General features: G+C 35.1%; 4 protein-coding genes and 1 long non-coding RNA gene across 5 annotated transcripts; 2 read left to right on the forward strand and 3 right to left on the reverse strand.

Moving 5' to 3' along the window:
- Positions 1 to 256: 256 nt before the first annotated feature.
- LOC123680761 (protein pelota) lies at positions 257 to 3,300 on the reverse strand. The gene is made up of 7 exons (XM_045618817.1): positions 3,139 to 3,300; positions 2,475 to 2,718; positions 2,119 to 2,373; positions 1,797 to 2,019; positions 1,547 to 1,739; positions 1,343 to 1,449; positions 257 to 620 (listed from the first exon to the last, which is right to left on the reverse strand). The coding sequence occupies exons 1-7, from the start codon at positions 3,177 to 3,179 to the stop codon at positions 532 to 534; spliced, it is 1,152 nt and encodes a 383-aa protein (XP_045474773.1). The 5' UTR covers positions 3,180 to 3,300; the 3' UTR covers positions 257 to 531.
- Positions 3,301 to 3,674: 374 nt separating this feature from the next.
- Positions 3,675 to 5,376, reverse strand: LOC123680763 (U4/U6.U5 tri-snRNP-associated protein 2). The gene has a single exon (XM_045618820.1). It carries the CDS (start codon positions 5,253 to 5,255, stop codon positions 3,693 to 3,695), a length of 1,563 nt encoding a protein of 520 aa, XP_045474776.1. The 5' UTR covers positions 5,256 to 5,376; the 3' UTR covers positions 3,675 to 3,692.
- Positions 5,377 to 5,552: 176 nt separating this feature from the next.
- Positions 5,553 to 7,780, forward strand: LOC123680762 (T-cell immunomodulatory protein). The gene is made up of 2 exons (XM_045618819.1): positions 5,553 to 6,289; positions 6,523 to 7,780. The coding sequence occupies exons 1-2, from the start codon at positions 5,665 to 5,667 to the stop codon at positions 7,689 to 7,691; spliced, it is 1,794 nt and encodes a 597-aa protein (XP_045474775.1). The 5' UTR covers positions 5,553 to 5,664; the 3' UTR covers positions 7,692 to 7,780.
- A 1,167-nt stretch (positions 7,781 to 8,947) lies between these two features.
- Positions 8,948 to 10,348, forward strand: LOC123680766. Its single transcript, XR_006747562.1, has 3 exons — positions 8,948 to 9,176; positions 9,509 to 9,685; positions 10,238 to 10,348. It is a non-coding gene; the product is annotated as an uncharacterized LOC123680766 (long non-coding RNA).
- Positions 10,349 to 10,385: 37 nt separating this feature from the next.
- On the reverse strand, positions 10,386 to 12,848 carry LOC123680764 (kelch domain-containing protein 10 homolog). Its single transcript, XM_045618821.1, has 4 exons — positions 12,285 to 12,848; positions 11,975 to 12,186; positions 11,601 to 11,845; positions 10,386 to 10,978 (listed from the first exon to the last, which is right to left on the reverse strand). The coding sequence occupies exons 1-4, from the start codon at positions 12,717 to 12,719 to the stop codon at positions 10,533 to 10,535; spliced, it is 1,338 nt and encodes a 445-aa protein (XP_045474777.1). The 5' UTR covers positions 12,720 to 12,848; the 3' UTR covers positions 10,386 to 10,532.
- Positions 12,849 to 13,094: the final 246 nt, after the last annotated feature.

A 13,094-nucleotide genomic window follows, 5' to 3' on the forward strand; every position in this document is an offset into this window, starting at 1 on the left:
ATTTACGAAAACTAAGCGATAGAAATCATAAAATATGCTGACGAGCCTTCTTCAACTAAGTAGGGACGTTTCAATGCTTTAAATTATTCAAGTTCAGACATAATATCAAATGGATTCATTGATTGTCTCGAGTCCAATAGCTGCTACTGAAATTAACATAATTTTTATGCTTATTCCGATGCAATGTCGTCCTGATAATTAGATAAATACCATTATGTCAAAAAAATAAGGGTTCAACAAATAAGACAACGAAATATATATTCCAAATATGTATTTATTTCAGTACGAGAAAAATCACCATATATAAAATACAGCTTCATAGTTTTCTGACACATTTCTCTATATTTCAACCTGTGTCAAGAGATACTGAACAATTCCAAATTTCATGATAAAATAAATGAGGTTATACATTGACTATTTCACGAATTAACAAGATCACATTTCTCAAAATTAATCATGATAAAATCCGAACACATATTTTCCACCTAGGCTTTGAAAATAACAATCCAATCACAAAAATTACCTAAACATTCATTCTTCATCATCTTCTTCACTGTCGTCTTCAAGTTCTGGCATGGGAAATCTCAAAATGGCTGCTATTCCAGTCAACTGCTCCAATTCTGAAAAAATTAACCTTAACTATCCCAACAAATTTAGAAAGCATCAGTGAACATTTTCAGTTGATTTCATTCATTATTTTCAATAATAAGCCTTAGGTTTGGAGTCAGATTAGTTCAATGATCTAATAATACATAGATGCGCCCTTGAGAGGTCATGCAGTGTAGAGCATCGACTCCAACATTAGAGAGAGAAAAATTGAGCCTCATGTCACATGACCACTATGGAGAGGAACGGAACGTCTATTGGAAAAAAGTTAAAATTCAAGAAAAAATTATGAAAATCAAAAAATATTTGGAGATCCAAAATAATTTTATATCAACATGGCCGACCAGTGTAGCTCAATATTATGACAGTTAACCCCAGTATGAGTAATTTTTCAGAGGTTAAGTAAATTGCAAGTTACAGAATACATATTTACGTCAGTTTGACTTGCGACTATGAACCTGGATCAGATCACAAATGGTCTACAAAGGTTGTTCTGCTTTCGAAAGTAGGGGAAAATTCTGGGATTTTGAATGCATCAGAATTCAATATTTATAAGTTTGAGATTACAACTGAAATTTCCAAAAATAATCATGGGAGGCTATTGGAATTAAATTTGTTATTACATACTCTTCATATTTTCAAAAGCAATAGTCTCACTGGAACAAAAGCTGAATTTCATGTGCCAGATATGATATATATTAAAATTATGATGATTTGTTTCATATTTCACACTTACGTTCCCCAGAAATGTGTAGACTGGAAAATATTTTAATCTCACTGCCGGAATCTCTTATAGAATCTACTAAACGGACATATTCTTTCCTGAGTTTAACATCCTGACACCTGAAAAATCCAGTATCAACAGAAATGTATCAATGCAAACACTTTTCCTACAAACTCTTATATATATATTAAATATGAAGTAATAAAACGGCATAACCTAAATAATTTATCAGAAATCAGCAGGGTTTCAACGGCTTGTGCCTCATTAGCCTTTTCAATGTGCTTCAAGCCATAGAAAGCCTTTGAAGGTTCGCATTGCAGCATTTGGTAGAAACTTTCAAGCGCTTTAACCTCTCCTGCCGCCTTAGTATCGGATATCTTGGTAATAACAGCAGGATCTTGCATAGCCTCTGGAAAAATATCCGAATGGATCAATTGGAAAATTTACCTTCGGTATTTTAACACACCTCTTAAAGAATGTTTGAAACCTGAGGAAGCATGCACCAACATGAATTTGCCCTTATTCTCTAATAGGATCTTATTGTCTGTCTGGACTGCAAACTGGAACATATACTCGAAGAATTGATCTCTAACGAATCCAGGCGAACAAATCAAGATGCATTTGACAATGTCGAAATTGATGTGACGTAGAACTGCTTGCAGCACATTATCATAGAATTTTTGCAGTCCCTAAAAACCATACTTCAATTCAACATGTACGAGATAACTGACAACTGGTAGGGCCGAGAAAATAAGGACTTCTCTCTTGTAAAGAAATATCCTGTATACCTTTTCATGCTGAGCAACAAAACCTTTTCGTTTTCTAGGAATGTTCATATCGATCTTCGCCCTGACCAATGTCATGCTGGAAGTTATAAGGCAAACATGGGCTATGCCTTCTTGCATAATGACAGCAGCAACATCAGCGCTTTTCGATGGATCACAGGCTTCATCGATCCTATCCAATGATATAGAGTCCCATTCTGCCTTTCTCAAGGAGAATTTTCGGTTCATTTCTAGCTCCAAGGTATGGTAGGCATTCATCTGAAATTTATTTTTCTAAAATCTACTCCAAATAAAAACATAGTTTCAAGTTATTTAAACATATCAGTATATAGCAAAGAGTCCCTTTCTTCTGGACTTACCTTAACGAATTGGTTCTCTTCAATATTTTTGCCTTTCAATCGAAGCATGCATGCCTGTTTATCAAAATCGATTGTTTCAACACTTATGGTCAGGGTGGTTCTGACTCGACTCGATGTCGAAGAGCCAGTGGATGATTCTGACTGGACTTTTCGTATAGTGGTACTTCTGACTGAATCGCCCTCCGCAATGAGATTGTAGGCATGCCACATATCTTCTGGTTCTTCGGGAACCAGGGTGACATCCCTGTAAACACGATTCCTGAATATCCATCGAGTTAATAAAAGTTTACATTCTTTCCTGTCACTTTTTCTACTCAGAAGAACTGATAACTAACAGTACATCAACGATAAACATACATCGATGAAAGTACCTTCTATATGCTATAAATGTATCTTTGAACACTACACTCACATTCTACATCATGCAAAACTACAAATTTGAAAGCTATATGATAATAATTCCTCAAGTGGGTCGTATTTTCTATGATGAATTGAACAGCCTCCAACAGGTGAAATTGTTGATTAAGTCTGCGATGGTGAAGAAATGATAATGTAAACCTTCTTTTCAACAGATTAACTAGGACGGCTATTGAATAACTATGTACCTTATGGTTCATATGTAGAATATAACCTATGACTTTATTTAAATAAAACTTTTACGTACCCCTCTCCATCTTTAGTTACATTCTTAGCTATTAGTTTCATTCTAAGTGCTTTATTGAAATATTGGGCACTCTCGAAATATAATTAAATATAGATATCATCATAAATATTGAAAAATATGCACTTTCAAAACGCATTCCTATTAAGAAATTGACATTACTAATTTCTAACCTATAGAAAAATCTATTGGTGATGTCAAAGTTCATAGTTGCCATTGTGAGAAATCCAAATGAGAAAATGGAAATTCTCTTGAAATTTGTACTACATTTTCGGTGATTGACACAAGTTGGAGCGCCAATCTTTTTTTGAAAAAATGAATGTTATGGAATGCATATATTCAATAATTATTTAAGTCTCAAATAGTCGTCATTATAATAAATATCATAGAACTAAACAGGAACTTTTGAAAAAAAATAGGGCATTAAAGGCATTACAGTAATCATTAAAATGTAATCCAAAAGATATCACCATATTTGTATCTGTCATTATAGGATATCAAAATTTATTATTGAGGGTTGTGAAATAATTAGACATCAATTTTAATAAATACTCTATTTAAGTTCTTAATTCATATATTTGGATGTAAGCCTCAGTTAACGTAATCATCTGAGGCAATATGTCAATCACATGCAAATCTTGCATCTCGTACCATTTCCCTGTAGATTTTTGCAGAATATGCACTCTATATGTTCCTTTCAAGGGTTCTCCATCATGAACAATATTAGCAACAAGATCATACACAGTATTTTTATGTTTTGACTTAACTTCTTCTGTTAGAAATTCCCCAAAATCGACATTTTTCACTGGAAAATTAACAATAGTGGGATTCTTTTCTACAAAAAATGTATTTTTTGTAAAACGTTTTATGTACAAAATCAAATAAGGAGGCAATTGTGTTATTTCAAATCTTTTCAAAAAGTTTTCCTTATAGGTTTTATATTCTTTCTCTGTCTGACCATTAAATTTATTTAGCAATTGATAGAGGTTCACTTGAGGTATGATATTCTCCCTGAATTCATCTATAAATAGAGGTGGTGGAGGCAAATCACAAGTCAAGTATAGGAATGGTGTCTCAGTTTCTGTCTCCATGTACTCTTCTGTACTCAGGAGGGTTTTCTTCTGTTTATCATCTAACTCTGTTGGTGGAATCTTTCTAGAATATATCTTCATACTTCCCAAGAAAGACTGATGAATGATGGAGCTGTTTCTTTTCTTAGTTCCGTTCAAAGCTCGATGGAGAGCATTCAAAAACCAAGAAAGGAAGTCAATTGGATCACCTTGTTGGGTGAACTGAAATTTCTTCTTACTCCAGAGAACCACAGCTTGAAGCATCTCGTGTGGTGAAACATGTGCCTTGAAATTCCTTGGATTCCATAATTTCCTCATCAGTTCACCAAATCTTGTAACAAGAAGATAAGAAGAGTCACCTGGTGGTCTTTTAACTTTGCAGTAGTTTTCCTCTCGCAAAAAATAATTACGAAGCGGTTGGACATGTGATAGAGCTTGTAGAACTACATTACAATAATCATTAGCTTTTATGTTATTCAGTCCAACTATACCTGGCATATAAAGTGATCCATCTATTGCCCTAGACAGCTTTGTACTTGCATCTAACTTGCTGATGTGGTCCTTTGTGAAAGTAGGATTCAATACGTACTTAATATCATCCAAAGAAGAATCAACAATCTCGTAGTTATCAGGCAAACAATAGAACTTCAAAGTTTGTAAATTTAGGAAGACATGATGTGCTTCTGCCACAGAATGAGTATAAGCGTGTGTATTTGTTCCTCTTCCTTGAAAATACTTTCCACAGACTAAACATACATAAACATTGATCCTTGTTAGTGACACTGAACAAAGTTTTTCGAAGTCAAAATCCAAATACTGTCTATTTATTGTATCAAGATATGGGCACAACCTATTTTTATTCGAATTAAAGATAGGGGTTGCATCAGAATCGCTGTCATCTATCTCCTCTTTTTTCACTAAGTAGTTTTCCTCTACTTTGATTTTCTTAATGGGCGGTTTGCTTTCATCAATAACTTCTTCGGCTGTCCTCTTCAAATTTCTTGCATCGAGGTCTATTTTCTTGATTTCATCTTCCTCCTGGTTTATCATTTTGTTCAAATCTGTAACAATTTTCCAAAACAACTCTCGACTCAATATTATTTTGAGATAAAATGAGGTTAGTACATAGACTTATCTAGTTTTCTATGCATAGATATAAATTATGTATTTTTCTTATTTCTGACTGTCAGTTCTTTACCTTGCACTTGGTTAATCACCATAGAAATATAATATAATATAATAAAATAATATTAATAATGTCATATTTCTATGGATAAAACCAGATTCACAGATCTCTGATTAAATCCATAGATAAACTAGATTAGTTATCTATGATCAAATCCGTGAAATCCGTCAGTTAACTTCTTATCATGACTTCTGTCAGAATCTTGACAGGAAAATAATAATAGAAAATCGAATGTGATGTGATCTTAGTTTAGTGAATCATTAAAATTTGAAGATGTGGAGGTTGTACAAATGGTTATTTGTACATCTACTCCTCGTAGCGAGGTCAGAATGTAGCGATATAACGAGGCAAATATTCGGCTCCAACACAAATGGAATGCCAGCAGCCTTTGGCGATTTCGATTCGGACGAACTAACCGATGTTTTCGTGATCCAAGACAACGGAACAACAATGGAAATATTGCTAGCGCATGAGGAGGAACCTATTTTAAGATCTGCCAAGCCCAAACCATTAAAGTGCATCTTCGATCACTCCAAAATAACCAGTGTCGTTCCCGGAGACTTCGACGGTGACGCTCTCATGGATGTCTTGGTGACCACCTTGAACAAGAGAAAGAGTAACGTGACAAACGTACATATTTTATGGGGTGGAGCTAACCATCTGAATTGCAGCAACGAAGATCACCCGATACTTGAGATGCTGGGACAACCTTTGGCCATCGATGTCAATCAGGATATGATCGTTGATCTATTTGGTGAAAATCTTAGAAGGGAAAGAGTGTTTTGGATATTCCGCAAGGACAGAAAAATGCCTAGAGAGGAGAAGATGGAAGATGGTCACCACAGAAACGTTGTGGAGAGGGACGAATTGAAAAGGCCTCATTCTCATGCCTTTCTAGGTAAGCTCCTTCCTCAAATGATTCCGGCAAGGTGTATTTGAGGAATGTATGTGTCATTCTTTTAGAACATTTCAAAGTTGATATGCTGTTTGATGATTTTGTAGTCTCATATTATTCTTGTTGATTCGTATAGGTTCACTTTAAATCAAAATTTTCACTTTCTATCCTTTTCCAAGATATAGAATGATCAACATCATCGTATAATTTTAAAATTGTACCAATTTCATTTGCAGATCTCAACGATGATTACACAGCCGACCTCTTCATAACCACCAAGAAGGGTTTCGAAATATGGCATGGCACTGAGGACCATAGGCGGTTCTTCCACGTTGATACCATCCCTCTCCCAAACGCTGCTCATATTGGCCAGGCTTCCTTCATAGACGCCGAACTTCGCGAGAGGATGGATTTGATAATCCCTGTCTGTGTCGATGGCAAAGAATGCCGCAACAGCCAGCTGTTAACCTACTCTGAAGGCGTCTGGCAAGACCTCTTGGTGGACCTCAAAGACGCTTCCGGCAACCTCTGGAGGTTTGCCCAGAACGATGGCGGCAGGTATACCAATGTCATCACCTTGTACCACGGCGACTTCAACATGGATGGCTACCCAGACATACTGACCACACTGTCACCGGTTGACAACTACCACCCGCAGTCTTTCCTCCTGGAGAATGTACCTGCCCCGACCACCAGAGGAAACCACAAGAGGACTTACAGGGTCAAATGGAACGCCCTGAACCCTTTCAACAACGGCACTGTTCTTGCCACGTTCTTCGATTTCTACCAAGACGGCATCTTAGACGTCATCCTAGTGACCTTCGATGGGAAGGACTACAAAGCTGCAGCCTTCAAGAACAGCCTGGACTACGACGCCAACTTCATAAAGGTCATGGTGTTGACCGGGCTGACCAACAAGAACAACCAGATGATCATGGGAAGAGTGGGAAAAAAACGCAGGACTTACGGTACTAACCTTCCGGGTCCCAGGATTTCCTATTCTACCACCACACAGGAAGGCAACCTAAGGCACGCAGCTGCCGCACAGTTGCCCCAATCCGCCCACTTCAGTCTGAACTTACCCTATACTATCTTCGGGTTGGGTAGGACTCCCAACTTTGTGGACTTCCTGACGGTTGGGCTGTCCAATCATTCGAAAGACTGGCCCCAGATCATCCCCAACTCTCAGATGGTGGTGATTCCTTGGCCCCCCAGTGAGCCGAACAAGTGGAGAGCTCAGCTGTTCGTAACGCCCAGCAAGTTGATCTTGATGTCCGTTGCTGCCCTTACAGGGGTTTGCGGGTTGATAACTTTACTCATAGGAGTGTTGTATTGGAAGGAGAGGCAGGAGGATAAGAAGGAGAGGTTGTCTGAATCGCACAGATTTCATTTCGATGCTATGTAGATAGTTTTGTTAACCTGCGTTGTGATACAGTTTGAGGTTTTGTTATTAAGTTATTTTACTAATAAATTTTATTGTAATATTAAGTTGAATTTTATGTTTCATTTTTTCGTTAGTGTCGAATTATTTCCAGGAAGGTGGAGTTTACCTTGCGGCATCAACTCTTTGAATTTAACAATAGATGGCATCAGATATAATTGCAACATTTTATTTAAATTCAATCACTGTACCAGCGACTTAAATCTTTTTTATATCTAGTTCAGGCGGTACCTTATTGGAAGAAAATGAAGTTTCATATCATTGTTAATTGGATGGACATTTTCTTTCAGGATATTCCTGATTAAAGTAACATAAGCGTTTCATTAACGTATGCGCAGGATGATATTTTAGAGTTGGCAGCACTGTTTCCGGTTGCGTAAATAGATTAGCGAAACATCGCGGTGCCTCGGAAATTCCGACGTTCATTTTAATCTCGTAAGATACCTGGTAAGCACTATTCGAATATTTGCAATTCTTACCAGAAACTCTGATATAAAAATTTAATCTTCCTTCGATCTGAAATACCGCGTAAATCGAATTTAAGTGATTTACCAAGCGCAGGGTCAACATATTTGGTTTATTATTTGCAGTAATAAAACATTTGGTTCAAGATGGAGGAAGGAGGGACGCTCCTCGATTTATCACATGTTTGTGAAGTCTTTTCTCATTGTAAGTTATAGTTTCACTTTTTAATCAAGTTTTCCTCACAATTTATTCTGAAAAAATGATGATTTTGGCGGCTCCCTCTGCTGAGGTTACCCATTTTAAAAATATGCTGAGAATCGCCTACTGATTATGAGAAATGTTCAATTCTTGTTGGATAACTCATATTTGACTTATTTGTTGGAGAAAATAACGATTGTGGTAAAATTTTATATTTTTCAGTTGGATACTATGTTCAGCATAATTCACATGCGCATGAAATGAAGAAATCGCACAAATGTGAGTATAGATTACATTGTTTTTATTATGATTAATTCAAACTCAATGATGATTTTGGCGGCTCCCTCTGCTGAGGTTACCCATTTTAAAAATATGCTGAGAATCGCCTACTGATTATGAGAAATGTTCAATTCTTATGGGATAACTCATATTTGACTTATTTGTTGGAGAAAATAACGATTGTGGTAAAATTTTATATTTTTCAGTTGGATACTATGTTCAGCATAATTCACATGCGCATGAAATGAAGAAATCGCACAAATGTGAGTATAGATTACATTGTTTTTATTATGATTAATTCAAACATAATGATGATTTTGGCGGCTCCCTCTGCTGAGGTTACCCATTTCAAAAATATGCTGAAAATCGCCTCCTGACCTGAATGACCTCATATTGCCAATCGTTAACCTTAACTATACAGGTTGTATAAGTTATTGTATTTTTTCAGTTGAATACATCAACAAATTCGAATTATGATTCAGTTCACTAATGGAGAAATTACATAATGTGAGTATGGATTTTAATCGATGCATTTTCTATAGCTGAATTTCTCAAAATGATGACTTTGGCGGCTCCCTCTACTGAGGTTACCCATTTTAAAAACATGCTGAGAATCGCCACTGATGGGGATATTGAATTTTGGAATGATGGCTTTTGATATTATTATGATTGAGCTAACTTAACCAAAAATTGATAATTGTGTTTAGATGAATATTTCATTCATTTTAATTACGATAAGACATTATAAATGCCATTTTTCCAATTGCGACAGTCCTTTTTCATTTATAATTGGGGAATTTATTCACAATTTTTTATTATGACTATGTGGATCTTTTCAGTGCAGTTGGCCATAGCTATACTTGGGAGTTAAGAAATTGTACCAATCTTTCTCAACTATCTCACTAATGAGAAATTGATATGGAAAGAAAGATCCTCTTTGTAAAGTACCTCACGCAATGAATTGGAGTTTTACTTGGGTTTATGTCAGCTTGGCGAGTGATTAAATGTGTTAATAGGTAAATATTTTCTTTAGTACCTAACTTGAATATTAAATAGGCTATTTGACAATTTTTTCAAATCCCGAATTATTCAGTGATTCTCATTAGTACTTAAAAAAATTTCTATCAAAAATCTAAAACAATGAAATCCATGAAATGTAATTTCTCCCAACATGACATCACTTTGAGGTTTAAATTATCAAGTGTCGTCCAATTCGATTCAATCAGTTTGGGGTTAGAATTCTATGTTATTTGAATGAACTTCCTGTAGGGAAAATTAATTAAATACTGAATGAAAATTCAATTGACATGCTTGTGTTTACTTCAAATTGACTTGACCTAAATTTGCCCAATCCAGTTTGTTTCTTGTCGTAGGATGATGGGCTTGAATTGTTCAAGTGAAAAATAGGACAATATTTTTATTCTGTCAAATAGTCTATGTACTATCATTGTATTAAGATTAAAAAATTCTTTATATAATGATACTTTTGAGATCATTTTGTAATATTCTCTCATTTTAAGTATGCTGCTGTATGTGTATATTATTGAGTTAGAGAATTTTTTTTACAGGTGTGGAGAAAAAGGAATAAACCATTAACAATGAACATATCTGAGAAAATGTTATGAATTTAAGAACACCTATGTATTATATGACATTTGATAATAAAAGTTCAGACAACATTTCTACATATTTTTGTTGAAATAACAGCAATTAATACAGTATTGAAATCTTTATTCAGTTAATTTTACATGCCTTTACAAAAGAGCCAATTTATAAAAAAATAAAATGAGTAAATTCAATTTTCAAAAATCGCACAAATAATTTCACTAAATGCAAAAAACTAAATTTTGAATCAAAAATTCACTAACCAATAAAATCTTCACATCTGTTGGGAGGTATTCTATCGACATAGCTTTTAGGCAAGCCTGCATTCCTCAACTCCTTCGGATCGCGAAGAACAATATAAGGCTGATAAAAAAGGATCGCGTCCCAACATATTTCACTCAGTTTTGGGATGCACAACCACGTCGAACAGATCATATCCGTTCTCAAGTGATTATTGTCCGTATCACTTAATATCCCCCCGAAAATGTATAATTTTCCATCTGGTGTGGTGGAAGTGGCATGGAAATAGAGTTCTCTCGGCATTTGAAACTTAGCGAAATAAGTCCACTCGAAGGTCTTCAAGTCGAGTCGCCACAGATCCTTGAAAATCTGCTCTCCATCAGTTCCACCGGTTATAAAAACCTGTTTTAGCCCATTAAGAGTTATTAGATTGGCGCCGTGGTATTTTCTAGGTTCAGGCCAACCTTTAACAAAAAGCAAGTTGATATCAGAGCACTTCTACAGATAAATGATTTTGAAATAAATATCAAATTATTGTTGAAACCTCTTTCCAATATATACGTCTTCATTTGTCTGAAAATTCAAATTCGACTGACAAAAGATTATATCAACCAAAAGAAAAAAAGGAAATTATCAAAAACTGCACTATTCCATAAAACAGCTGATAAATCGAAAGAATTGAGACTGATTGTTGATTTGCAATCAGCAAGGAAAGCCACGGCTTATCTTTTACTCTTCTGTGAAACGAAATATGCAATCACCATTTATTTAAATAACATTCTCGGAAAATGTATTTTATCTTTGTGTTGATAGTTGGTGTTGACCTTTAAACACAGAAAAAATTAAATCAGAATATAAAAAAAAAACTCAATATTTCAGAAACAATTAATTGGACTTGGATGAAATTTTATTTGAATATGTAAAATAGTTAAGCGATTCTCCATGCCAAATTCTAGGAAGTCGCATCATCTGAACCCCTCATCTAGTTGAATGTACCCTCATAAGCTCCCGATTCCAAATCCTTTCTTTCCTTCAATTTTTATTGAGAGATATTGTAAAAAAAAAGAAAAAATTTGCTAGTCCTACCATAACGCCTGTCCCCAATCGTCCTGTTGGTTGTCCAACGTTGTTTAGTCAAACTAAAGGTGGGTACATTTTCTAATTCAAATGTTAGCCATTGAGTGCCACCTCCAAATACAAAAATATTATCACCGTCGAAAGCTACTTCATGTCTATATCTTCCTGTGGGTTCATCACGACGTCCCACTAATCGTCCCCTACTTTCTCTACTTGAATAAACTTCTGTCCATTCATAGGTACATAAATTCAATCTAAAATTTTGAAATGATGTAGATAAAATTGATGAAAATTAACTTGTAAATCACTAACAAGTAAAATTTAAGCACAAAACAATTGATTCTTAAGGATAGTTTATCAACCCTAATAACAATTTTTTTTACCTATGTATATCACAAGTATATGAAGTTCCTGTTGTTCCTCCTATAGTGTATAAATAGTCATTATGGTATATAATAGCTTGTCCATACATTGGTGGAGGTAAGTCTCCTGAGGTTTTGATTTTCATCATTCTAGGTAGTTCATCCCTAATATTGCATACATGCAATTGGTTGCTACATTTGAAACCAAATGGTGAACCAGTACCACCATAAACCTAAAACAAGTATAGTAACATAGTATATATATAATACGCTAGTAGATGAAGTAATATATGGCTTTGTTCTTAGTTGGTGGTGGATTCTAACATCATACCATTAGTAAATTTCCTTGCAACACTAATGCATTAGAGACTGCTTCTTCAGGTAAAGTAGCATTATTGTAATATCGATGCCATGTTCTGGAAGCAAAATTGAATCTCCACATTTCCTGAAACAAAGGAAAGGCACGCTGGAGCCAATAATCTTGTTCCATGTCCACCATTTCAGGTGCCATCATTGGATTGAATCCACCAATGCAGTAAAAATTAGAAGAGTCAGCTCCGATCCTATGACCACTTCTTGGTTGAGGGTATAACAAGTTCATCATTTTACACCCATGAAAAGTCTCTATTGTTTCAAATTTATAAGGCCGAAAAGCATATTTTTTTATTCTCTTCTTCGATTCTTGTTCCTTTTTGTACATTTTCCCAAATACAAGCATTACTTGTACCAGGGTAAATACAACATAGCAAATTATTTTTCGGTACATTCATGATACGATTTCTGGACTGTTTGAAAGAAAGTTGGCATCATAATAATTTGAAATTTCTCAAGAACCTGTTTTTAGCATCAAGGACCACCGAAATAGGGGTAGGGGGAGTTTTATTAAATGTCAAATATTAATTGTTACCACAGAAGTCAAGTTTTAAAGGCTTGTTCAGACTCTATCAATGTTTTAGACAACTAAGGAGTAATTTAATAATTAAATGTGTATGAACGCAATTCATTTAGTTTAGTTGAGATACGTTTAGTTACTAAATTATTCATTATATATAGTTATCTAAATTACTAGCAAAGTCTGAACTAGCCTTCAGTCTCAGAAAATTTTTGAGAACTCGTTTCTTTTATAGATGGCCATTTCGAT

Source organism: Harmonia axyridis, chromosome 5 (genome assembly GCF_914767665.1).
Source record: "Harmonia axyridis chromosome 5, icHarAxyr1.1, whole genome shotgun sequence".
Taxonomy (NCBI): domain Eukaryota; kingdom Metazoa; phylum Arthropoda; class Insecta; order Coleoptera; family Coccinellidae; genus Harmonia; species Harmonia axyridis.